The sequence below is a fragment of the Hyperolius riggenbachi genome, chromosome 12 (genome assembly GCF_040937935.1).
Source record: "Hyperolius riggenbachi isolate aHypRig1 chromosome 12, aHypRig1.pri, whole genome shotgun sequence".
Taxonomy (NCBI): domain Eukaryota; kingdom Metazoa; phylum Chordata; class Amphibia; order Anura; family Hyperoliidae; genus Hyperolius; species Hyperolius riggenbachi.
The window spans coordinates 209,976,072-210,001,260 of NC_090657.1; the positions used below are offsets into that span (position 1 = coordinate 209,976,072).

The 25,189-nt window shown below is 44.9% G+C and overlaps 2 protein-coding genes across 6 annotated transcripts in view; one reads left to right on the plus strand and one right to left on the minus strand.

Annotated features, from left to right (window-relative positions):
* Window positions 1-16,538, plus strand: part of LOC137542187 (monocarboxylate transporter 7-like) — an 80,981-nt gene extending 64,443 nt beyond the window's left edge. For both annotated transcript variants that reach the window (XM_068263911.1, XM_068263910.1), the window contains exons 2-6: window positions 3,877-4,112; window positions 4,197-4,340; window positions 4,451-4,579; window positions 7,797-8,621; window positions 16,190-16,538. In XM_068263911.1, the coding sequence (XP_068120012.1) occupies window positions 3,890-4,112; window positions 4,197-4,340; window positions 4,451-4,579; window positions 7,797-8,621; window positions 16,190-16,440 (1,572 nt within the window). In that variant the 5' untranslated portion in view covers window positions 3,877-3,889 and the 3' untranslated portion in view covers window positions 16,441-16,538. The remainder of the gene's footprint in view (window positions 1-3,876; window positions 4,113-4,196; window positions 4,341-4,450; window positions 4,580-7,796; window positions 8,622-16,189) is intronic.
* Window positions 1-25,189, minus strand: part of LOC137542188 (arylsulfatase G-like) — a 211,213-nt gene that overhangs the window by 116,810 nt on the left and 69,214 nt on the right. Inside the window, exon 2 of one of the 4 annotated variants that reach the window (XM_068263915.1) lies at window positions 13,056-13,128. The exons of 1 other annotated variant lie outside the window; for it this stretch is intronic. The gene's annotated coding sequence lies outside the window, so the exon portion shown is untranslated. Of the gene's footprint in view, window positions 1-13,055; window positions 13,129-15,335; window positions 15,358-24,717; window positions 24,797-25,189 lie in introns of those variants that run through there. 2 more of the 4 variants (XM_068263913.1, XM_068263916.1) reach the window with 2 other exon arrangements.

The following is a 25,189-nucleotide window of genomic DNA, read 5'->3' on the forward strand; positions in this document are numbered from 1 at the left end:
TGAATCTGATCAGAGAGAGATCTGTCAGCTGCACATACATCACAGGCCGATTCCAGATTAATTTCGTGCTGAAATCGATCCGGGATCGACCTGGTGCCCCACATTCGCCACTCTGGCCCCCTAATGTAAATGTCCCCCCCGGTGCCTGTGTAAAGTGCATACATTACCTGTCCGCGGCCTGCGCTTGGCCCCCGCTGGCTTTTGGGATTCCTCCACTGCATATACGAGCGCCCTAGGTGGTTTCCTAGTAAGGGTGGGCGTGTGTTTGACGTCACAATTGCGCCCTTACTAGGAAACCACATGGGGTGCGCATGTATGGAGAGGGGAATGTGTCCGGAGCAGCGGAGGGACAAGCGCAGGCCGCGGACAGGTAATGTATACTTTACAAGGGGCACCGGAGGGGGGGGGGGGGGGGGGGGGGTCGGTGGGCACAGCGTTGGGGGTTTGTCGATTTGTTGGCTGGGAAATTGCACAGCGCACCCGCTGGAGCAGGTCTGCACAACATCTTGCAGCATGCGCAATCGACTATGCAACCAATTTCTGGACTGAAATTGGTCACATTGTCAGTCAGGCATGCACGTGGCAGCACCGATTTTCATCCAATTCAATTATAATAAATCTGATGGTCGATCGGCCGCCTAATCGCCTGATGTATGGCCACCTTTAGCCAGAAACATTGATTGCAATTCTTGAATTGAACAGATATTTAAAAAATTGTATAGTGTGTGGTCACCTTAAGGGTGCCCACTAATGATGATATATTCTAGATTATACAATCTTACCACTTCTATGTACGGTAATATGACGGACTAACTAAAGTATCCATTCGAAGTATATTCACAGTTCACCCTTCTACTGCATAGATTTGTAAGATTGTATAATCAACACTGAATCATAAGTGGGCATCACAGACTGTACTGTCTATATGCTGTATTACAATAAATAAGGAGTTCATATAGATTCATCAGGCTGTGTATATAGTGAATGTATAGTACAGTTAGTCATTACAGTCAGAATATGTAGCGCATACTTAGTGTGTGTGTGTGTGTATATCATACAAGCAGTATAGTGTTGTTATAGTATAGTATTGTTGGTGTGTATCTAGTGTAGTGAGTTTACAGTATATAGTCCTTCTATATACATTGCCTAAAAACTTAATACACTCGAATGTACTACAGTTTTTGTATACTGTTACCTATAGACACACCCATAGGATTCCGTGGACAGGCATAAAATTTGTAGGTATTGGTAACCTGGAAGAAAACCTCAAAAGCTAGGAGCCAGCTGTATTTTTTAAGAAGCCTTGTATAACTGGCTCTACAACACACTGTATACATGCCACACTCTTGTGTACCCTAGGAGCTTACTACAACTACAAATTAGCTGACTCTCCACAATGTTGTGTACTCCAACCAGGGCTGTGGAATCGGTACAAAAATCATCCGACTGTGACTCCAGCTACCCAGAATGACTCTGACTCCTTAGTTTATTACTTACCACGGCTATGGATTTGGTACAAAAATCATCCCACTCCTGACTCCTCAGTTTATGAAACCTCCGACTCCAGGTACTCAAAATTGCACCGACTCCTCAACTCTGACTCCACAGTCCTGCCAAGATCTGCTACTTACTCCACACTACTCGTCATGTACCCCAACATCTGATTAATAACTACACCCCACAGTGTACCCTAAAGGTGGCCACACACCATGCAATGAAATAATCCAATCTTACGGAAATTAGATAAAAACGAATGTTTGTCCCGAAAAATGAATTGGGATCAAATTTCCCATTTTTATTCGATTTAAAAAGTTTGGGAGTGTTGGGTTTTTCTGATCAATTTTTATGACAATTGAATTGTGTAGGGCAAATTGTCAATTACTCGATGTACCCAACCCAAGTTACCAGTCATTTTATTTTTCCCCATAATTGGGGAAAAATTGAACATTGGTCAGATTTTGGAAAGTTACAATCAATCAGAAAAGTTAATTGCAATTCTTGAATTGAAAAGATATTAAAAAAATTGTATAGTGTGAGGACACCTTTTAAGGTGGCCGCACACCATACAATTTTCTATATTTCATTTCAGTTTGAGAACACTCCCCCCCCCCCCCCCAAACCAGGAAATTCAGACTTCTCGCTCAAATGGAAAAAAAAAAACCTTTTGATTTTTCTGTACAGTTGATCGTTTTGAGCGAAATGGTGAAAAAATGTATCTTTTTCTTGTATGGTGTGTGTGGCCACCGTAAGCGTTCACACTTCTTATTCCATCCCACCGTATGTATCCTAAGAAGGGACAAGCCAGGCAAAATCCAATTTATAACCACAGAGCTGACACGGCATACTACATCTGCTGTGTACTCCAACCAGGAGCTATGTGTACCTGAAGAGCTGACATTCTCCCCATCTGTATCCCAAGAATTGATGCTTCATATTACAACCCTGCTGTATGTCAGGAATTGACACTCCACTCTATACCTGCCCCTCCACGTACCCAAAGAGTTGGGACTGAACACTACACTACTCAGTAAACCCCTCTGTACCACCCCCACCCTTGTATATCCCAAGACCTGACACTATAATACACCCCCTTTGTACCACAAGAGCAGAAACCCCACTCTACTTGCCCATTTCCCCCGTAAACCCCAAGATCTGACATTCCAATCTACACCCCCTGCTGACATTCCATAGCACACCCTCTGTGTACCATAAGAGCTCCCTCTCTACAGCTTCTGTAAACCTCAAAAGCTGATAGTTCACACTATACACAGTCTCATAAACCCCAAGAGCTGACACTTTACACTGCACCCCATTGAGCCCTCAAAAGGAAATAAATAGCAGCTTCCATATCCCTCTCACCTTGGGTTCCCTTTAAGCCGACATTCCACCCTACACACCCTGTATACCTCGAGGTCTGATGTCCCCACACTGCAACACCCTTGTATATCCCAAGAGTGCACCTCCTGTGTACCACAAAAGCTGTAACTCCACACTACACTGTGTACCTCTACATCGACCCGCCGCACTATATATATATATATATATATATATATATATATATATATATATATATATATACATACATACATACATACATACATACATACATACATACACACACTCATGCGTTGTGTGTTCCCCTAAGGTCCTACAATCCACACTGTGTATACATACTCCATGCTACACCTCTCCGTGTGTCCCAAGAGCTGACACTCCACTGCCTATGTACCCAGGGAATTGTGTCTATATACTAATCCTTCTGTATTCAGCAAGCAAGAGATGAAACCTCACTCTACATCCCTGTGCACTCCAAGAGCTGACAGTCCATATTACACCCCATGTGCACCCCGATAACTGACACACTATTATTCCCAGTGCACTCCAAAAACAGACTCTCCAGCCCCATTACACTATGTTCCACTAGGGTGTCCCGCCCGTGTCTCAATGATCCACTGAGTTCTTTCACCCATTCTGGTCTCCATTGGAGTCAATCAGAACACCATAGGAGACCATTGTGAACATGTCCTTTTCCTTGTGGTGTCTGGAAAAGTTGTGCAGCAGAGGACTTGGCGTTCCATCACTGCAACTGACACATTCAAATTGGACGTGTCTGAACCGATCAGTTGTGGATAATGGCCTGAACTCAAGAGCTGATGCTCCAATATAAACCCTTGGTGAACCCCGAGAGACGGTGCTCCATACTTTGCAGACTGTGCACCCCAGGAGATGGCCTTCCACAATCCATGTACATGTGTATTTAGGGTGTAATAAGAACAGTGTATGTGTACACCATAGCGACTGTTGGTTGTTTTGCTAAACTGACTGTATTTATGAGGATGATGGATTCAGCTTAACTTGGTCCTCTGGTGTCTCCAGGCAGATAAAGAGAATGATCAGGAAGCATTGTGCTGGTGCCAATGTCTATAGTGAAGTGCCAGATGGAGGCTGGGGCTGGGCTGTGGCAGCAGCCTTCTTCTTCGTGGAGGTTTTCACTTATGGTGTCCTCAAGTCCTTCGGGGTCTTCTTCAATGAACTTATGGTCTACTTTGATGAGAGTAATAGCAGGATATCATGGATCATCTCTATCTGTGTCTTCATACTTACTTTCACTGGTAAGTCTTCTGCAGTGGTTACTGGATGCTCTTCTCACTTCGTCTATAAGAGTAGATCACCAAAAACTTTCTTGTGTATTTCAGCTCCCCTCTCCACAGTGCTGAGTAACCGGTTTGGACACCGGCCAGTGGTCATGCTTGGGGGCCTTCTCATTAGTGTGGGGATGATTGCAGCTTCCTTTGCACGCAATGTGGAGGAGATGTATGTGGCCATCGGTGTGGTATCTGGTAAGTGTCATGGTTGTTGTAGAGAGAGAAGAAAAGTTCTCAATGTTTTTTTTGTTTTTTTTGCACCAGGCTGTACTGTATTAGTAACATTCACTCCTTTTCTTCTCCAGGACTTGGTTACTGCCTCAGCTTTCTCCCCACCGTTACCATCTTATCTCAGTACTTTGACAAGCGGCGTTCGCTAGTGACAGCAGTCGCCTCCACTGGGGAATGTTTTGCAGTCTTTGCATTTGCTCCAGGTATTGCCCCTTCTTATATCTCTTGACAATTAAACCACAAGAATGTGTCGCAGGATGTCCTACTAGGTCATTCTCCAGTTCTCTTACATGCCTGTTACTGAGGATTCTGACTACCTTCCTGATGTGTACAGGTCCTTCTAAAAAAAATTAGCATATTGTGATAAAGTTCATTATCTGTAATGTACTGATAAACATTAGACTTTCATATATTTTAGATTCATTACACACAACTGAAGTAGTTCAAGCCTTTTATTGTTTTAATATTGATGATTTTGGCATACAGCTCATGAAAACCCCAAATTCCTATCTGAAAAAATTAGCATATCATGAAAAGGTTCTCTAAACGAGCTATTAACCTAAACATCTGAATCAACTAATTAACTCTAAACACCTGCAAAAGATTCCTGAGGCTTTTAAAAACTCCCAGCCTGGTCCATTACTCAAAACAGCAATCATGGTTAAGACTGCCGACCTGACTGCTGTCCAGAAGGCCATCATTGACACTCTCAAGCAAGAGGGTAAGACACAGAAAGAAATTTGTGAACGAATAGGCTGTTCCCAGAGTGCTGTATCAAGGCACCTCAGTGGGAAGGAAAAAGTGTGGCAGAAACCGCTGCACAACGAGAAGAGGTGACCGGACCCTGAGGAAGATTGTGGAGAAGGGCCGATTCCAGACCTTGGGGGACCTGCGGAAGCAGTGGACTGAGTCTGGAGTAGAAACATCCAGAGCCACCGTATACAGGCGTGTGCAGGAAATGGGATACAGGTGCTGCATTCCCCAGGTCAAGACACTTTTGAACCAGAAACAGCGGCAGAAGCGCCTGACCTGTGCTGCAGAGAAGCAGCACTGGACTGTTACTCAGTGGTCCAAAGTACTTTTTTCGGATAAAAGTAACTTTTGCATGTCATTCGGAAATCAAGGTGCCAGAGTCTGGAGGAGGACTGGGGAGAGGGAATTTCCAAAATGCCTGAAGTCCAGTGTCAAGTACCCACAGTCAGTGATGGTCTTGGGTGCCATGTCAGCTGCTGGTGTTGGTTCACTGTGTTTTATCAAGGGCAGGGTCAATGCAGCTAGCTATCAGGAGATTTTGGAGCACTTCATGCTTCCATCTGCTGAAAAGCTTTATGGAGATGAAGATTTCCTTTTTCAGCACGACCTGGCACCTGCGCACAGTGCCAAAACCACTGGTAAATGGTTTACTGACCATGGTATCACTGTGCTCAATTGGAGTGCCAACTCTCCTGACCTGAACCCCATAGAGAATCTGTGGGATATTGTGAAGAGAAAGTTGAGACGCAAGATCCAACACTCTGGACGAGCTTAAGGCCGCTATCAAAGCATCCTGGGCCTCCATAACACCTGAGCAGTGCCACAGGCTGATTGCCTCCATGCCACGCCGCATTGAAGCTGTCATTTCTGCAAAAGGATTCCCGACCAAGTATTGAGTGCATAACTGAACATCATTATTTGAAGGTTGACTTTTTTTGTTTTAAAAAACCCTTTTCTTTTATTGGTCGGATTAAATATGCTAATTTTTTGAGATAGGAAATTGGGGTTTTCATGAGCTGTATGCCAAAATCATCAATATTAAAACAATAAAAGGCTTGAACTACTTCAGTTGTGTGTAATGAATCTAAAATATATGAAAGTCTAATGTTTATCAGTACATTACAGAAAATAATGAACTTTATCACAATATGCTAATTTTTTTTAAAAGGACCTATAGTGTCTTCCATCTAGCAATACCAGGAAGGAGGACTGTGCCTCCTCATGGTGGACCTTGTGATGGACATGTCCTCTTACCTGGATTTATAGGACTACACAGAAAAGTGAAATTCATTTTTTTTTTTTCCTGAACAGTGTGTGAAATTTTACATACTTGGGTGCAAATATTCATATCTCTAGCCCACAGGTGTCAAACACTAGGACCGCGGGCCACTTCATGTGGCCCTCGAGACTTTCCAATGTCCATCATTGTAACCACCTAAAGACTGCACTTCCTTTCTGTCTGGAGGAACACACTGGTAAAAGTGTTACTGATTGAAACATTGTCAGTTTGACCTGGGAGCAGCTCAATAATTCACGGGAGACCCCCCCCCCTTCCCCAACAAGATTATCATTGGTCCCCTCCTTGGATCCAAACCCTGCCCAACCCTCCGCCAGTTTAACTGGTAAGACACACACACACACACACCTTCCCTCACCTAGCAGAGTAGTGGAGCAGTGTAATATTTACCAGCTCCAGCGCTGCGTCGTGTCTTTTCTGTTCTTCCTGGCAGTGGCATGTTCAGTACTTCCGAACCTCCTTCTCCTGATCATGTGACATACCGCAGTAGCCAGAGGTATGCAGCTTAGAATGTGTGGCTGTTTGGAAGATCAGAGGAGACCCGAAGCAGCACTGGAGCTGGTAAATATTAAACTGCTCCAGTGCAGGAGGAGGAGCGAGCCCTTCATGGTCACTATAGTTAAAAGGATACCAGAAAGGGCATGTGACATGATGAGATCGACATGTGTATGTACAGTGCCTAGCACACAAATAACTATGCTTTGTTCCTTTTTTTTTTCTCTGCTTGAAAGAGTTCAATATCAGGCATGTAAGTGGCTGACTCAGTCCTGACACGGACAGGAAGTGACTACAGTATGACCCTCACTGATAAGAAATTCCAAGAAAGAGATAAAAAGGGGAATTTCTTATCAGTGAGGGTCACACTGTAGTCACTTCCTGTCTGGGTCAGGACTGAGTCAGCCACTTACATACCTGATATTTAACTCTTTCAAGCAGAGAAAAAAAAAAGGAACAAAGCATAGTTATTTGTGTGCTAGGCACTGTACATACACATGTCTATCTCATCATGTCACATGTCACTTCGGGTATCCTTTAAGCCACTTCGTTTTAGACTTTCCTATAAATGTTAAAGTCTACCTGAGACCTGATGAGATCTCCCTTCAGTCTGGGACACCACTAACTACCTAATACTGAGGTTCCTCTGGCTACCTAATACTAACCTGTAGGCATGGTAAGTAAGGGAAAAGTGACAGCTGGGTCAGCCAGCACACTTGCGGTGTGATTCAACGAGGGGTTGCAGGTTCATGGAAGGGGTAGTCTAAGGTGCTAGGAGATCTGTGCCTATAGGCTCCTGTGATGTAAATCGTATTTTCATCGACTATATATGCTAAAATAAGTTAATTTATCACGTATCTGTGTTTTACGATCAGCTATCACTGCATTAAATGACCAGGTTGGATGGCGATACTCTCTACTGACAGTGGGGGCTCTTCAACTCAACATTGTAGTGTGTGGAGCATTGCTGCGACCCATCATCATCAAAGCCCCAACAGAAGCCAAAGAGCCTCCTAAGACTGGAACTACAGAGACCACCTACATACTTGAAAATGAGCAGACGCACACATCCTTTGACTCCATTGACTCTGGAGTAGAAGTTTCTACCTCACCGAAGAATGTAGCACGTCCCACAACTCCTGAAAAGCAAGTAGAAGCCGAAGCCAAGGCAGAGAAAAAAGTGCTGGCTGTGGGGTTGGAAGGAGACCAGGGAAAATCGCTACCTCTTCTAGACTTTTCTGTGCTCAGGAAACCTGGCTTTATATGCTATGCACTTTTTGGTCTTTTTGCCACATTGGGCTTTTTTGCTCCATCACTGTATATCATACCTCTGAGTCTGAGTTTAGGGATAGACAAGGATCATTCCGCATATATGCTGTCTTCTATGGCCATTGCCGAGGTCTTTGGCAGGATTGGCGCCGGCTGGATACTCAACAAAAAGCCAATCCGCAAGATATACATTGAGCTCATCTTTGTGGTCCTGCTGTGCCTGGCCTTGGTGGCCTTCCCCTTTGCATGCAACTTCTGGGGGCTGATGGCATGCAGCATATTCTTTGGTTGCATATTGGGAACAGTGACTGGTACCCATATCCCACTGGTGGCTGAAGAAGACATTGTTGGGATTGAGAAGATGTCCTCTGGAGTTGGGGTCTATGTTTTCATTCAGAGTATTGCAGGCCTGGCTGGACCACCACTTTCAGGTAGGAACGACTGTGCTATATCCCGTCATGCTGTTGTGGTTTAAAATATAATCTTCATAGACAGAGCTAATAAGGTGAGGCCTTCCCTGACCTGGACATGTAGATTGATGATGATGACATAAGTGCCAGCAGGGCATGTCTGGATATTTAATGAAGACACATTCCCACTAAGCAAAAGCCAAAACACTGTTATGGCAATAAATGAGGTAGGTAGGTATGTCTGTTAACAGACATAGGTCATGGCATGGTAGGATCTTCACTGCATGGAGACACATGAGCACACTGAAGAGAAACAAGGTAATGGCTCCACAGGTTAGAATAGCTGCAGAAGGGCACACCATATCGTAGATGACCCCCTCATCCCTGCATAGCCCCTTGTACAAAACCTCCCTATCCCTTCACCCCCAAATAGCATGTCTCTCCTGTGATGTATAATATATAAAATGTGATGTATGAGATGTAATAACTGTATGTTTTGCTTAATGTATTTTGTTCCCGCTTTGTTTGTCCTGTGATTGGACCCTGCATTGATTGTGTTACTGGAGCCAGGTGGGGAATAAGGCCCATACACACGTCTGATTTTTGCGAACGACGGGTCGTTTGAACGCCCCGTCGTTCAGTCGTCCGCACGCCAAATCGGGACAGTCTGTACACACGCCCGATTTGGCGTGCGGACGACGGGACGTTCAAACAACCCGTCGTTCGCAAAAATCAAACGTGTGTATGGGCCTATAGACTATTGTTCTGTTGTGTGTTAGCAGACTGGCCTTGTCCTTATCACCTGATGAGATTTGAGGTCTGTTTGTGTAGAAGCTGATATACTGTCTGGGGGAGAGACAGTCAGTTTAGTGCGAGTCAGCTAGGTGAAAGCTGGATGTAACTTTGCTGACAAATGTTTCAGAATAAAGTGTTTGTCATTGGATTTTTTTTAAATCCGATGACAAACACTTTATTCTGAAGCATTTGTCAGCAAAGTTACATCCAGCTTTCACCTAGCTGACTCACACTAAACTGACTGTCTCTCCCCCAGACAGTATATCAGCTTCTCCACAAACAGATCTCAAATCTCATCAGGTGATAAGGACAAGGCCAGTCTGCTAACACAAAACAGAACAATAGTATATTCCCCACCCGGCTCCAGTAAAGGTAGCCATACACTGGTCGATTTGCCATCAGATTTGACCAACAGATAGATCCCTCTCTGATCGATTCTGATCAGAGAGGGATCGTATGGCTGCCTCACTGCAAACAGATTGTGAACCAATTTCGGCCTGAAACCGTTCACAATCTGTGGTGGTGCTGCTGCCGCAACAACCCCCCCCCCCCCCCCCCCCCCGCATACATTACCTGCTCCGCCAGCACGACTCCCCTGGTCTCTGCTGTCTTCTTCTCTGCTCTGCTCTCCGGCATGCTTCACTTCTTCCTGCCTGGCAGGAAGTTTAAACAATAGAGCGCCCTCTATTGTTTAAACTTTCTGTCGGGCAGGATGAAGTGAAGCATGCCGGAGACCAGACCAGAGCGGAGAAGACAGCAGAGACCAGGGGACTCGCGCCGGCCGGAACAGGTAATGTATACTCGCTGTATTGCGTTGGGCATTCGAACGTAGCTATCGACGCACTCCCGACCCGCCGGCGATCGAGAAAAATCTTCCGCATGGACTGATCGACGGGAACGATCGATTTCGGACGGAAATCGATCGTTCTGTCAGTGGTGTGCGCAGCGATTTCACAGCTGATTCGATCACTGTGATCGAATCGTCCGTATATCGGCGGGAAAATAGTTAGGTGTATGGGCCCCTTTAGCAGACTGGCCTTGTCCTTATCAGATTTCAGGTCTGTTTGTGAATAAGCTGATATACTGTCTGGGGGAGAGACAGTCAGTTTAGTGTGAGTCAGCTAGTAGTGTTGTCCGGATCAAGAACGATTCGGATCTTTGATCCGAATCTCTTTTGTAAGTCGAATCATCCAGATCATCAAAATTAACAGATTTGGATCAAAAGGGGTGGAGCCAGGAGCGGCACGCCACCCTCTCTCAGCGGGCACCGGGGTCCTGGAAGCAGAACGGAGATGGATCGCTCTGTTGGAGGGGAGCCAGCCGTGCAGGGACAGGTAGTTGGGAAAGGGGACATCGGTGCCACTGCCAGATATGTGTAGAGCACACGTACTGGCTGCAATGTGCTGCTCATTATAGGCTGTCTGTTGTAGTTGTGAACAAATGGTAAACTTTTGGCTGAGAAGCACAGCTCAGTAACTCTGCTGGGCTGAATGAATGACAGGACAGGCACTGTGATTGCTGTGCAATATGATCCTCCTGCACTCTGCTCTAAACAGCTGCACTTATCTTCTCCCTAAATTTATGATGTGTTGGAGGTGAGAAAAGAGGAATGCTTTCTTTCACTGTGAGACGTTTGCATTCAGAGTATACAGATGAACATATAGGTGAAATATATGTAAAGCATATGATTGCAATTGGGTATTGTGTGCAAAAAAACATTTCTGCTCTCTTCTCACCCCTCTTCGTTCACCTCCTCCCTTCTGTTCACTCCCTGCCCGTCTCTGTCCACCATCCCCCCTTCTTTATCTGTCTCCCCCCCCCCCCCCCCTTGTCTGTCCACTGCAGGAAAAGTCCTGTCCTGCTAGTCATTCCCCCCCCCCCCCCCCCCCACCGAATGCTTCCCTGGTAAAATGATCCGAGATTCGGATCGAAGATCCGGATCTTTTCAATGATCCGATTCGAATCATCCGAATCATTGAAAAGGTCCGAACTTCCCATCTCTATCAGCTAGGTGAAAGCTGGATGTAACTTTGCTGACAAATGCTAAGTGTTCGTCATTGGATTTTTTTTTTTTTTTTTTTTAAATCCGATGACGAACACTTTATTCTGAAGCATTTGTCAGCAAAGTTACATCCATGGAGTAGCATGCAGCTTTCACCTAGCTGACTCACACTAAACTGACTGTCTCTCCCCCAGACAGTATATCAGCTTCTCCACAAACAGACCTCAAATCTTATCAAGTGATAAGGACAAGGCCAGTCTGCTAACACAAAACAGAACAATAGTCTATTCCCCACCCCGCTCCAGTAACACAATCAATGCAGGGTCCAATCACAGCAAACAAACAAAGCAGGAACAAAATACATTAAAGAGGCACTTAAGTGAAAAAAAAAAGTTTCTACTCACCTGGGGCTTTCCTCAGCCCCCTGCAGCTGATCGGTGCCCTCGCCGTGTCCCTCCGATCCTCCTGGTCCCGCCAGTGACCACTTCCGGTTTCGCCGTCAGGACCCGACAGGCTGGGAACACGCGTGATTCTTCGCGTTCCCAGCCACAATAGCTCCCTCTATGTTGCTATAGCAGCTCTCTATGCTGCTATAACAACATAGAGGGAGCTATTGTGGCTGGGAATGCGAAGAATCACTCGCGTTCCCAGCCTGTCAGATCCTGACGGCGAAACCGGAAGTGGTCACTGGCGGGACCAGGAGGATCGGAGGGACACGGCGAGGGCACCGATCAGCTGCAGGGGGCTGAGGAAAGCCCCAGGTGAGTAGAAACTTTTTTTTTTTTCCCAGGACTCAGGTAGCCATGGCTCCATAAAAATTACAGCTTGCCTCTAATTTGTGAGCTCCTGTCTTACTGCTGTAGGAGGAGTAGACTTGTGGTTTCTGCTGGTTACTGGGTTGGGGGGAGACTGGCACCTAAATTCCACTTTAATCTGTCCAACCCTGTCATAAGGGTCTGTACTTAATGCTGGATACACACGGTGCGTTCCCGCACTCGATGCGCCGCTCTATTCCCGTCGATTCCTTTATTTCCGACATGTCCGATTTGCGGTTCGATGGATCGTTAGGTCGATTTGCCATCTTTACATGGCAATCGACCTAAAAGTCATTGAAATGCGCTCGGAAAATCAAATCGGCGGGAATCAAGCGGCGCATTCGATGCGGGAACGCACCGTGTGTATCCAGCATAATGCATCTAGATGGCAGTGTCTATCTGAACTGCCCCTATTAAAGGGACAGTCATACAGCACACAAGCATTAAACTCCCCTCAAAACTACTCTGAGCATCCCGCAAGACCAGAGTGATGCCTGAGGAGCATTTACTGTACATTGAATAATGGTGACATGTAAGTGGGGAACTTTCTTGTTAAAGCGGACCTGAACTCAAAACTTCCTCTTTGCTCTAAAAAAATCAGCAACAGCATAATAACCTTTAAAGAGAAACATTTCCTTGTTACAGCTGATACAAATCCTGCAATAAATCTGCAGTGTGTCTACTTCCTGATTTCATGGAAGCAGACATAGGGTTAACATCCTGTGTTTAGAAATAAGCTGCGCTGCTGAGGCAGCCTGCTGACACAGCTGAGAGATCAAATTACAGTTGTGATTAGCCACAGATGAGGGGGAATTAGACAGGCTAAACTCTGTAAATACATACAGGGTGCATTTCTCTGTTTTCCTTCTGTCCTGTGCAAGGTCAGGTCCATTTTAATTGTAACGCCAGAACCTTTCTGGAATGAGAAGACACAGCGTAGTTCTCTTGGTTCATTCCACAGATAATAAAATGTCCACCGATTACCTTATTATAGTAATATCCCAACACACCCCTCACCTGTCCTGCCATATGCAGCACACCCACCTCACCGGTCATTCTATATCCAACATACTCCTTCCCCCTGTCATCCTATATCCAACAAGCATCTCGCCAATCATCCGTTATCCAAAACGCTCCTCACCTGTCCTGTATGTAACTCACACCTCCTGCCTGTCATCCTGTATCCAAAATACACCCTTCCTATATCCAAGACAACACTTCCATCCATCTATACTAAACTCCTCTTTCATCTGATCACGTGTCTGTCCTCCTATAGCCAACACGTACCTCCCACCTGTCATCCTATAGCCAACAAACATGTCACCAGTCATTCTATAACCAAAACGCACACCTCACCTGTCCTGTATGTAACTCACACCTCCTGCCTGTCATCCTGTATCCAAAACACACCCTTCCTATATCCAGGACAACACTTCCATCCATCTATACTGAACTCCTCTTTCATCTGATCACGTGTCTGTCCTCCTATAGCCAACACGTACCTCCCACCTGTCATCCTATATCCAACAAACGTCTCACCAATCATCTGTTATCCAAATCGCACACCTCACCTGTCCTGTATGTAACTCGCACCTCCTGCCTGTCCTCCTGTATCCAAAATACACCCTTCCTATATCCAGGACAACACTTCCATCCATCTATACTGGACTCCTCTTTCATCTGATCACGTGTCTGTCATCCTATATCCAACAAGCATCTCGCCAATCATCCGTTATCCAAAACACTCCTCACCTGTCCTGTATGTAACTCACACCTCCTGCCTGTCATACTGTATCCAAAACACACCCTTCCTATATCCAAGACAACACTTCCATCCATCCATCTATACTAAACTCCTCTTTCATCTGATCATGTTTGTCCTCTAGCCAACACATACCTCCCACCTGTCATCCTATATCCAACAAACATGTCACCAGTCATTCTATATCCAAAACACTCCTCACCTGTTGTTTATGCAACTTCCTCCTCTCACCTGTCCTCCTGTATCTCAACATACTTCCCACCTGCCCTGCTGTATCTGCCACACATCTCACCTGTGCACATCATACAATTTTCTGACAGAATTACTGTCAATCGATTATTTCCAACAGGTCCGATCTGATTTCCGATAAATTTTTCATAGAAGTGATCGGAAAATCGATCAGAAATCAGATTGGTCCTGTTGGAAATAATCTGACAGTAAATCTGTCAGAAAATTGTATGGTGTGCCCCTAGCATTATATGCAACTTGTATCTAAATTAGCAACAGGTCAGTATTCTAAAAAAAGCATCCTATAAAGGCAATTTCTCTCAGAATAATAAATAGAATACCCAAGCAGCTTAGGGTGACCCAGAACGACTAGGAAAGTATAGGGGACTATAAGAGACAAAAAAACCCCTCTTACTAGAAAAGCAACACTCAGTGTAATTCACCTTCGTAAAACAGAAGGTATTTGCAATAAATTAGCTTTAAGTTAGAAACTATGGCTTCCCACAATGCATCACTACTGAAAATGCTAATTCTCTCCTTTTTCCCCTGAAGCCAGACTTACCTCTGTAACTGCTGGTGTATAGCCAGCCCATAGCTTATAAATGTTACAGTCATATCAACGCAACATGCAGACAGCCTGTTTTGGACTATCGGTCCTCATCGGTGTATAGCAGGGATTGATATAGCTCTATGGGATAGGGACTTGGACCAGTACAACAGAGTAACCAAACAGTTCGGGGTGACCCAATGCGGTTGCGATCCCATTAACTTACAATGAATGCAACTGCACCCCGAATGCGCAAAAAACATTTTCATTCTGCAGTGAATCGCAATGCGTAATCAGACAGTGCAGTCTATGCACTTCTGATGTTCCTCCGGATCACACACTGTGCGCTGCTGAAAACGCAAGTGATATGCTGATCTATTTGGCTGCAGTAGTGTCTGAATCACACCAGAAACGAGCATGCAGCTAATCTTGTCAGATCTGACAATATTGTCAGAAACACCTGATCTGCATATGCTTATTCATGGTCTATGGCTGAAATTATTAGAGGCAGAGGATCAGCAGGGAATACAGATAGCTGGTATTGCCTAAAAAGAAATAAATATGGCAGTCTCCATATCAATCTCACCTCGGTTTCACTTTAAGAAGCTGAACTCCTATATCAGGCCAGAATGGGACAGCATTTCACTTTCAAAACGACAGCAACCGATCTCCACAGTTCCGAAATGTTTGCCAAATGTTGTTTATAGAAGTGATGCAACACAAAGGTAAACATGCCGCTGTCTCGTTTTGGAAAAGTGTAGCTGGTATCCCGTTCAAAATGTGAATGCAACAGGATTTCTCAATTTCAACACCTACTAAACTTTGTACTATCTTGAATAGAATATCGGGATTGCATGATTTTCTAACCATGACATTTAGTTTTAATGTCCATTTCACATAGTATTACAACTTTGTTGGAAATAGGGTTGTATATCCAAGAAGACATTTCTCACCTGTTGTCCTATAGCTAGCACACCTTATTTCTTCCTATCTACAGAGAGCGACTTCTTAATCCTGAGTGGGGACAGGCTTGTACTCCCCACCTGCCTATACAGTGGTTGCCTAAAGGGTGACCCTGGTTTGTGAGTATCCCTTTACTTACTCTAAAAAATTTTCTCCTTTACCAATACATACTACACCATATTGGGCTCTCTGTGTCCCTATTCTTCTCTCTACTAGCATCACGACTTCCCGTTCCACGGATGGTTTTTCCACATAGATCGTAGCCTAACCCAACATGTAAGGAGTTTGTATGGCTTCCCCCTAAAATTGTCCCTAGACTACATATGCTACATGACATAGAAGACTGTGTAGGTATTAGATTGTGAGCCCTTCTGAAGGACAGTTAAGTTACAAGACAATATATACTCAGTACAGTATTGTATAATATGTTGGCGCTATGTAAGTACTAAATGATAATTATGTTTTTTCTTATTGCAGGTGTGCTGGTAGACTGGAGCCAGAATTATGGATCAGCTTTCTACTCCTGTGCTGCTGGGATGGCCCTTGGCGCTCTCTTCCTGAGCCTGGTGCGGCCGTGCAATATAGGACTTTGCCGAAAGAGGGCACCTAGTCTATGCCGGGACCTGCAGGAGACGCCAGTTGACTTCCTGGAAATGGACATGGCAAGAACTGAGGGACTGAGCAAGAGCTGCCAAAGCGTCAACAGGACATCCTCTGGCATTATCTAACCCATTCTCCTTTCCCTGCTACCCAGACCGATCCTTATCCTCATTAAAACAACAACGGGATGGGAAAACAGAGCAATGTGAATCTTTGCTCTGGGTGGGCCGGGGGTTGGGGGGGAAGGGGCGGAGCATTCCAAAGCTGCAAGCAGGGTAAACACTTGATTCATCCCTTTCAGGGCACTTTGCTGCAAATGGTCTTTAATCACTGAAGTCATTCATGCAAACCAAATATTTATTAAATTATTTTAGTAAATGCTGCTGTCGGCCAAGTTGGGGACTGGATTGTGAAAGTTGTGAAGCAATACCCATAGTGCCTCAGGACTCTGCACTAGCAGAATGGAAATCAGGTGGACAAATGGATGTCTCTTTATTATGCTGGAATGAATTAAATACAGATGTTTCTCGGAGTCTCTGTGAATTGCAGTGTCCCGGGATGTCACCGTGCATGCAGAGATGGAGGTTGGGGAAACACAACTGGTGCTCTCACAGACATGCCATTAAAGGGCCGCCATTGCGAAAAATTGTCAAATTTGGAATACACAAATTAAAACTACATTTCTACCAGAGTAAAATGTGCTAAAATTTACTTCCCCCCCCCCCCATGTTGCTGTCACTTACAGTAGGTAGTAGAAAGCTGACAGAACTGACTAGCCCATCTCCTCATGGGGTATTCTCAGGGTTTTCTTTACTTGCAAAAGCACTTAGGCTGTGTTCACATCTAAAATCGAAATCGCTGACAGCAGCCATTCTCAAATTTATTTTTTTTAGCTTTCCCCCCTCCCCGCGCTCCACGACTTTGTGCAAAGCACTATTGTAAGCGCTTTTGCAGAGCGATTCTGTTTTTTCACTTCCTGACGTCAATCAGGAAGTGAACTCTTTGACCCGGAAAATAAATACAATGTATTTATTCTTAAAAGCGCAAACGCCATTTCCGGATTACAAAAAAAAAAATAAAATCTGTGTTCGTTTTTCCTATTCCTTCTATTGTAGCAAAATCACACTGAAAATGGTACAGGAAGCGCTTTGCGGACGAAACAATCTGATATGAACCTTCTCATGGAGATTCATTGCACAAGCGTTTTGTGGGAGATTTAGAAAATCGTCTGCGCTTGACAAAAGGCAGAAAATGCCCTAGATGTGAACGAGCCGTCAGTGAATGGCAGTTGCTCAGCCCTACTGCCAGAATAGTGTGCAAATAGGTGTGTGTGTAGGGGGACGGCCTGCATCTTGGTATGGATCCCCCATGAGGAGATGGACAGTCAAAAACCTGTCAGTTGTCATATTTCTACTACGGTAACTACTGCACATAGCAGAAATATAGGAGAAAAGTAATTTATAGCTCATTTTACTCTAGAAAAACGTACTTCTTATTTGCATGTGTTTACATGTATTTTAAATTTAATTTTTATTTTATACTTTAGTGGTTCCTTTGACAGGCAGAGAGCTGTTTTTCTCTACATTGCTTTCATAGTAATGTAATTCTTATGGAATGCCTCTCTAGCGCCCCCCACACCCCTGTTCCCCATGTAAAGCAGCTTGTCTGCAATCACTCCCCTCACGCAGCATATACAGTGGTGTGAAAAACTATTTGCCCCCTTCCTGATTTCTTATTCTTTTGCATGTTTGTCACACTTAAATGTTTCTGCTCATCAAAAACCGTTAACTATTAGTCAAAGATAACATATTTGAACACAAAATGCAGTTTTAAAAGATGGTTTTTATTATTTAGTGAGAAAAAAAACTCCAAATCTACATGGCCCTGTGTGAAAAAGTGATTGCCCCCCTTGTTAAAAAAAATAACTTAACTGTGGTTTATCACACCTGAGTTCAATTTCTGTAGTCACCCCCAGGCCTGATTACTGCCACACCTGTTTCAATCAAGAACTCACTTAAATAGGAGCTATCTGACACAGAGAAGTAGACCAAAAGCACTTCAAAAGCTAGCCATCATGACAAGATCCAAAGAAATTCAGGAACAAATGAGAACAAAAGTAATTGAGATCTATCAGTCTGATAAAGGTTATAAAGCCATTTCTACAGCTTTGGGACTGCAGCGAACCACAGTGAGAGCCATTATCCACAAATGGCAAAAACATGGAACAGTGATGAACCTTCCCAGGAGTTGCCGGCCGACCAAAATTACCCCAAGAGCGCAGAGAAAACTCATCCGAGAGGCCACAAAAGACCCCAGGACAACATCTAAAGAACTGCAGGCCTCACTTGCCTCAATTAAGGTCAGTGTTCACGACTCCACCATAAGAAAGAGACTGGGCAAAAACGGCCTGCATGGCAGATATCCAAGGCACAAACCACTTTTAAGCAAAAAGAACATTAAGGCTCGTTTCAATTTTGCTAAAAAAAATCTCAATGATTGCCAAGACTTTTGGGAAAATACCTTGTGGACCGACGAGACAAAAGTTGGACTTTTTGGAAGGTGCATGTCCTGTTACATCTGGCGTAGAAGTAACACAGCATTTCAGCAAAAGAACATCATACCAACAGTAAAATATGGTGGTGGTAGTGCGATGGTCTGGGGTTGTTTTGCTGCTTCAGGACCTGGGAGGCTTGCTGTGATAGATGGAACCATGAATTCTCATGTCTACCAAAAAATCCTGAAGGAGAATGTCCGGCCATCTGTTCGTCAACTCAAGCTGAAGCGATCTTGGGTGCTGCAGCAGGACAATGACCAAAAACACACCAGCAAATCCACCTCTGAATGGCTGAAGAAAAACAAAATGAAGACTTTGGAGTGGCCTAGTCAAAGTCCTGACCTGAATCCTATTGAGATGTTGTGGCATGACCTTAAAAAGGTGGTTCATGCTAGAAAACCCTCAAATAAAGCTGAATTACAACAATTCTGCAAATATGAGTGTGCCAAAATTCCTCCAGAGTGCTGTAAAAGACTCGTTGCAAGTTATCGCAAACGCTTGATTGCAGTTATTGCTGCTAAGGGTGGCCCAACCAGTTATTAGGTTCAGGGGGCAATTTCTTTTTCACACAGGGCCATGTAGGTTTTGAGGTTTTTTTCTCACTAAATAGTAAAAACCATCATTTAAAACTGCATTTTGTGTTCAATTATGTTATCTTTGACTTAACGGTTTTTGATGAGCAGAAACATTTAAGTGTGACAAACGTGCAAAAGAATAAGAAATCAGGAAGGGGGCAAATCGTTTTTCACACCACTGTATTTACACCTTGCAGTGGATAGGATGGAGTGAGATATTGCTGTTCTTCTGCATCCGACAAATGAAAACAGTTCAGAGCTAAAAGCAGCTCATACATTGCTCCATCTGCAGGCACAGATATTCCACTGATTCAATCATAATGACTGAATTCGGCAAAGATCGATGAGGACTTTCCGGGGCCAATTGCGGAGAATCCGGATGGCAGCGGAAGACGACGAGGGATCTCGGCAGAGGCAGTCTCTATTGCCTGCCTCAGACGAGTTTTATGTAGCGTGTGTATGAGGATTTAGACTAGTTAATGTGGAGCATTAACTACTTCCGTTTAATGGTTCAAAATGGTCAAAAGCAACTTTCTTCTAAAACTTGCCAGTCTGTTCTTGTTCTGGGAAATGAGATTTTATTCCATGAAAAAACTGACAAGATAGTGAAGACTTTGTATATTGCTCTGTACTGCGTCATTAGGCCCTAGTTCACACTACAAAACCCAAAAGCTAAGCGCTTAGCCATTGCAATTTTGCAGAGAGATTTTCAAAGGGATGTGCGTTTTTTGAACATTCCTTTAAGAAAAATTACTCTAAAAAAATGGTACAGGCAGCATGTTTTCAATTTCCTCCGGCTGAAGGAGGAAGCGTGCGGTATTGAGTAGTGGAACACGTCCCATTGGACGAGTCCAAGTCTGTGATAAGCAGAGAAGTGGAGGGTAGGTGGGTAATTATCCCCCTCTCTCCCAGCCGCACACCTGAGGCAATTAAGCCTCATTAGAATCACGGATTCAACTACTTTTCTATCCGTGAGCCCATCACTACTCACGGCCACCGATCCAGCGCAGGGATCCTCTGGAAGTCCGCAGCAACACTCCCATCCATCAACTGTACTTCAGTCCCCTTCCTTCAGCTGCCATCTATGTGTAGAGCAAGTGAAGCTATGCTGTGACTTCACTTCTGCCCTTTCTGCATTGCAGGCCAGTTTTAAAGGACACCAGCACTGAGAGGGATATGGAGGCTTACATATTTATATCCTTTTAAACAATACCAGTTGCCTGTCAGTTCTGCTGATCCCTGCACGAGTGTATGAATAACACACCTGTAATGAACATGTGGCTAATCCAATCAGAGCACCTGATCTGCATGCTTGTTCAGGGTCTAGAGGCTATAAATATTAGAGACAAAGGGCTCTATTCACAATCGGAATATGGTAAAGGATTTTTTACCACCAGCGGTAATCTCCGCATTTTTTCCACATTCACTAAAAATTTTCCGCATGTGGGTACATTGTGGAAAAAAAGTGCGGTAACAGGTGTAAACTGGCATTAAATTTGCAATAAACATGCGGAAAAAAAATTAGCATTAAAAAATTGTCCCCCCAAAGTGTTCCTGCAAACACAGCACTTAAAGGGAAGGTTCAGGGTGGCTGTTAAAAAAATAAAAATGCCCATCCACTTACCTGGGGCTTCCTCCAGCCCGTGGCAGCCAGGACGTGCCCTCGGCGCCGCTCCGCAGGCTCCCGGTCCCCTCCGGTGGTCGACCCGACCTGGCCGGCTGCCAGGTCGGGCTCTTCTGCGTTTCAAAATGCGCCTCACGGGGGCGCGCTGACGTCATCGGATGTCCTCCGGGCTGTACTGCGCAGGCGCAGAACGGGTCGGCCACCGGAGGGGACCGGGAGCCTGCGGAGCGGCGCCGAGGGCACGTCCTGGCTGCCACGGGCTGGAGGAAGCCCCAGGTAAGTGGATGGGCATTTTTATTTTTTTAACAGCCACCCTGAACCTTCCCTTTAAGCCTCCAGACTCCATTTAAGTCAATGGGAAGCGAAATATATCACCTGCTACTTGTAGGTGATAAAAAAAAAAAATAGGTACCTAAGGCAGAAATAATGTGCCCAGTTTTCATTGTGAATTCGGATCTTTTGTGGAAATTACCGACTTTTGCAGTAATTTTCCGCATCCTTTGCGCACTTTTACCGCACATTTTCCGCATGCGGGAAAAAACATGCGGAAAGCTTTGTGAATGACAACATGGGCCTCGATTCATAAAGCATTCCCGCATGCGGGAATGCAGAAAACGGCACACTTTACCGACCACACAGCAAGATCTGTATTCATAAAGGCTTTTCCGCATGAAAAGCCGACATTCGCGAGCAAAGTGATAAATCACCGCCTTGCGCGGTGATTATCACAGCAAAAGTAACAAGTGGTCAATTCATAAAAATTAGAGGTAGCGGTATGCGGACGGGTATTACCGCTACCTCTGATGTGGCGAGAAGCGTGCGGAATCCGTTGCAGTGAATGGGACAGACCTCCCAAGCAGCTGCAGAGAGAACACCGCACGGAGGGATTCCGCCTGCTTCTCCGGCTTCCGCATGTCTCCCGACAGCCTAACGCCTGCCTACAGCGGAGTATCTCCGCACGCCTGTCACAACAGGTAACATTTTTATGAATTACCACCCTGAAGGCGGAAATACCGACAGCGGTGTTTCCCCGCTCGACTTTCCCCGCTCGCAGGCACTTTTATGAATCGAGGCCATGGTCTTATTTCGGTCGCAAATTTACCGCAAGTAGTTTACCACATGTGGAAAATGATTGTGAATAGAGCCCAAAGTCTCAGCTGGACAGCCAGGCAACTGGTATTATTTAAAAGGAAATAAATGTCAACCTCCATAGCCAGTTCAGTTGTTAGTTCATCTCTATTTTGGGGCTGTATAAAACTAAAGAGGTCCTAGTCTACTTTAGGGGACCTGGCAGGAAGCCTCATAGAAGAATTCCGCTATCATGATTTGGTGGATGGCACCCTCTTGAACTGCTATTTGGCCTATCACAAAACTCGCTTCATGCTGTAGAGGGTGCTGTGATTGGAGAACTGTTCCCATGAGGTTTTCTGCTGGGTTCTCTAAAGTAGACTAGCACCGAACTACAAATCCCACAATGCAGTTGGCCAGCTTACATGCTTTCATTGACAACAGCAGTGCTCTACTCGGCAAATAACCTGGGATCTCATGGCTATAAAGGTATTGATGTGCGGAGGTATGCAGTTATTTGGCATTTTACTTATTGAATTTACCACATTTCAACAGAGCAGCACAAGACTAGGAGGCGACCCAATGCACAAAAGTGCAAGAGATTGAGGCGTTTAGCAGCCCCATGCCATATGTTTATAGATTGTGCTTGATTAGAGCTAAATTTGTTGTTCAACAAAAGCATATGAGACCTCAGCCTCCAGCACAGACTGTGCCGTGACATCATACAGTGCTTGGTACTGCTAAACAGACAGCCCCCCCCCCCAATGGAGTCAGATGTGATTCAACATGTTGTGTTCCTCTGCCTCAAGCCCTGCATTTAAATTGACCCCGAATTGCACTGGAGGGTGGCAGACGGGAGAATGAACTGCTTGGCAAGTTGATGCATAGTTCAGCAGTTTGTCTAAAAGAGATCTTAAAGATAAAGCGGGAGAGAGGGGTTTAGGGAGATGGCAGCTAGGGATGGTCAATGAGTTATAAATTCTTGAAGCAGGATTATACACATTGATGCAGCTTGAAAATGAGCCATTCGATCCTGACAGAGGTGTCCTCTTTTCTACAGACTGTTGGTAGGCAGTGAAATGCCTCTCAAACTCTCACAACTGCCTGCTGCTGCCTGGCAACTGCTTACTGAGCACGCAGTTCAATGATCCGTGGACAAAAGGCCTAAGGCCTCTTTTCTATGGGCAGTTGAAGGGCTTGTTCACATTATGAGTGTTTGTGTGTTTTGCTAAGCGTTGGAGATTTTAGAAATCGCCCTAAAAGCGCCTGTGCAAGGATTCCCTTTCCCTATGAGAGTGTTCACATATGAGTGGTTCGATTACGATCCGCTACCAAAAGCGCTGCCTCTACCATTTTCTGAGCGCTTTGGCTCAATGGAAGGTATAGGGAGATCACTAAACGCGTGAAAACCGCTTTGTATTGAGCACAAAAAACCGCTCCGGCTTTGGGTATCATTCATAAAGCATTTCCGCATGCGGAAATGCTTAACACCGGTGACTTTCCCGACCACTCAGCATAAGCCCCATTCATAAAGGCTCTTTCCGCATGAAAAAGTGACAGAGCGATACATTTAGATTAAGATTAGATTTAGATTAATCTAGAAAAAGTAACAAACACATCCATTCATAAAGATTAGAGCAAGCGGTATCCGGAAGGAAAATACCGCTTGCTCGACAGTAGCGATAGGCGGGCGGAATACATATAAATGAATGGGAGGGACCTCCCAAGCAGCATCAGACAGAGCAGCGCAGGGAGGGAATCGGGCAGCTTTTAAGTTTCCGCATGCCTACCGCCACGCTGCCGCCAGCTTCCTCCAGAAAACCTCCGCACTTCTTCCGCAACAGGCAGACTTCTTTATGAATGGCCACCCAGAAGTCTTAATTACCGGTTGCGGAGAAGAACGGTGTTTTCCCGCACTACCGACAGCCTGTTTATGAATATACCCTTTGTTTACATTATAAATCACAAGCGCTAACTGCGCGTTCAGCAAGCAGTTGTGAGAGTTTCAGAGGCTTTTCACTGCCTACCAACAGCTCAAGCTTCATTCAATTTGCCAGTTTTCAAGCTGCCTACAAAATTTGCATAATCTTGCATCAATTCAAAACAATTTGCATCTCATTGACCACCCCTAATAGCAGCTAAACTTCTCTCCACTCACAAAGTCCTAGCCCAGGTTGCTTTTGTTTATAATCCTTCTCCGTGGAAACTTCTATTAGATCTGTAGTACATTCTAGAAACGGGGCTCTCTTTTCAAGTACACCATCACATGACGCATTATTTTGCGTCTCGAAGTAATTCATATCGCAAATGTGTTCCTATCTAGTCATTTTCATCAGTTTCCGGGAACTTTATTTATAAAGACACTTCTACTTCCGGAATCCTCAGTAAGTAGTGAAGGTGGCGCACCGTTTACAGCCGAGTCTGTACCCGGGGGCTTAGTTTCTACTGCACAGCGTATTTCCGGGGACAGTATTTCCAGACCTGTACACTGTGTACAGGAGCAGACCGCATTTCTCGAACACTAATTCCAGGGACAATATTGTCAGGCGCACCAGACCGCCGCGTGCAGCCTATCCAGTCTCACCTGGTGACTCCTGATTGGTGCAACTACCGCGTGCTCTCTCCGATACCTCTGAGGAAAGTCTGCAGGTATCAGTGCCTCCGCCCCTTGTCAGGACACGCCCCCGCATGGAGTATTACTCACAGTGGGAGTACGTCATCTTTTTTTCTAGTGGAACGCACGGCGGACATGTTTGTTATGGGCAGCTAGTGACGTCAGCCTGTCAGCTCCTCATGTGCTGTACAACCTTTCCCATTTCATAGCAGATGCACTTCCCTTGTCGTCCAAAGTGGAGTGCTCCACCCCATTATGCAAGCATTTCTCTCCACTTTTTCAGATACATTGGAGGCAAACCTATGAGACACCCCCCAGTCTTATCTCCAGGCTCTATATTTTCACACTGTTTGTTTCTGTACTTTGACTTATTACCATTTACAACCAATACATCCGTTTGATGCTGAGAATAAGTGTTTAGTAACAAAAACATTTTTTTTAT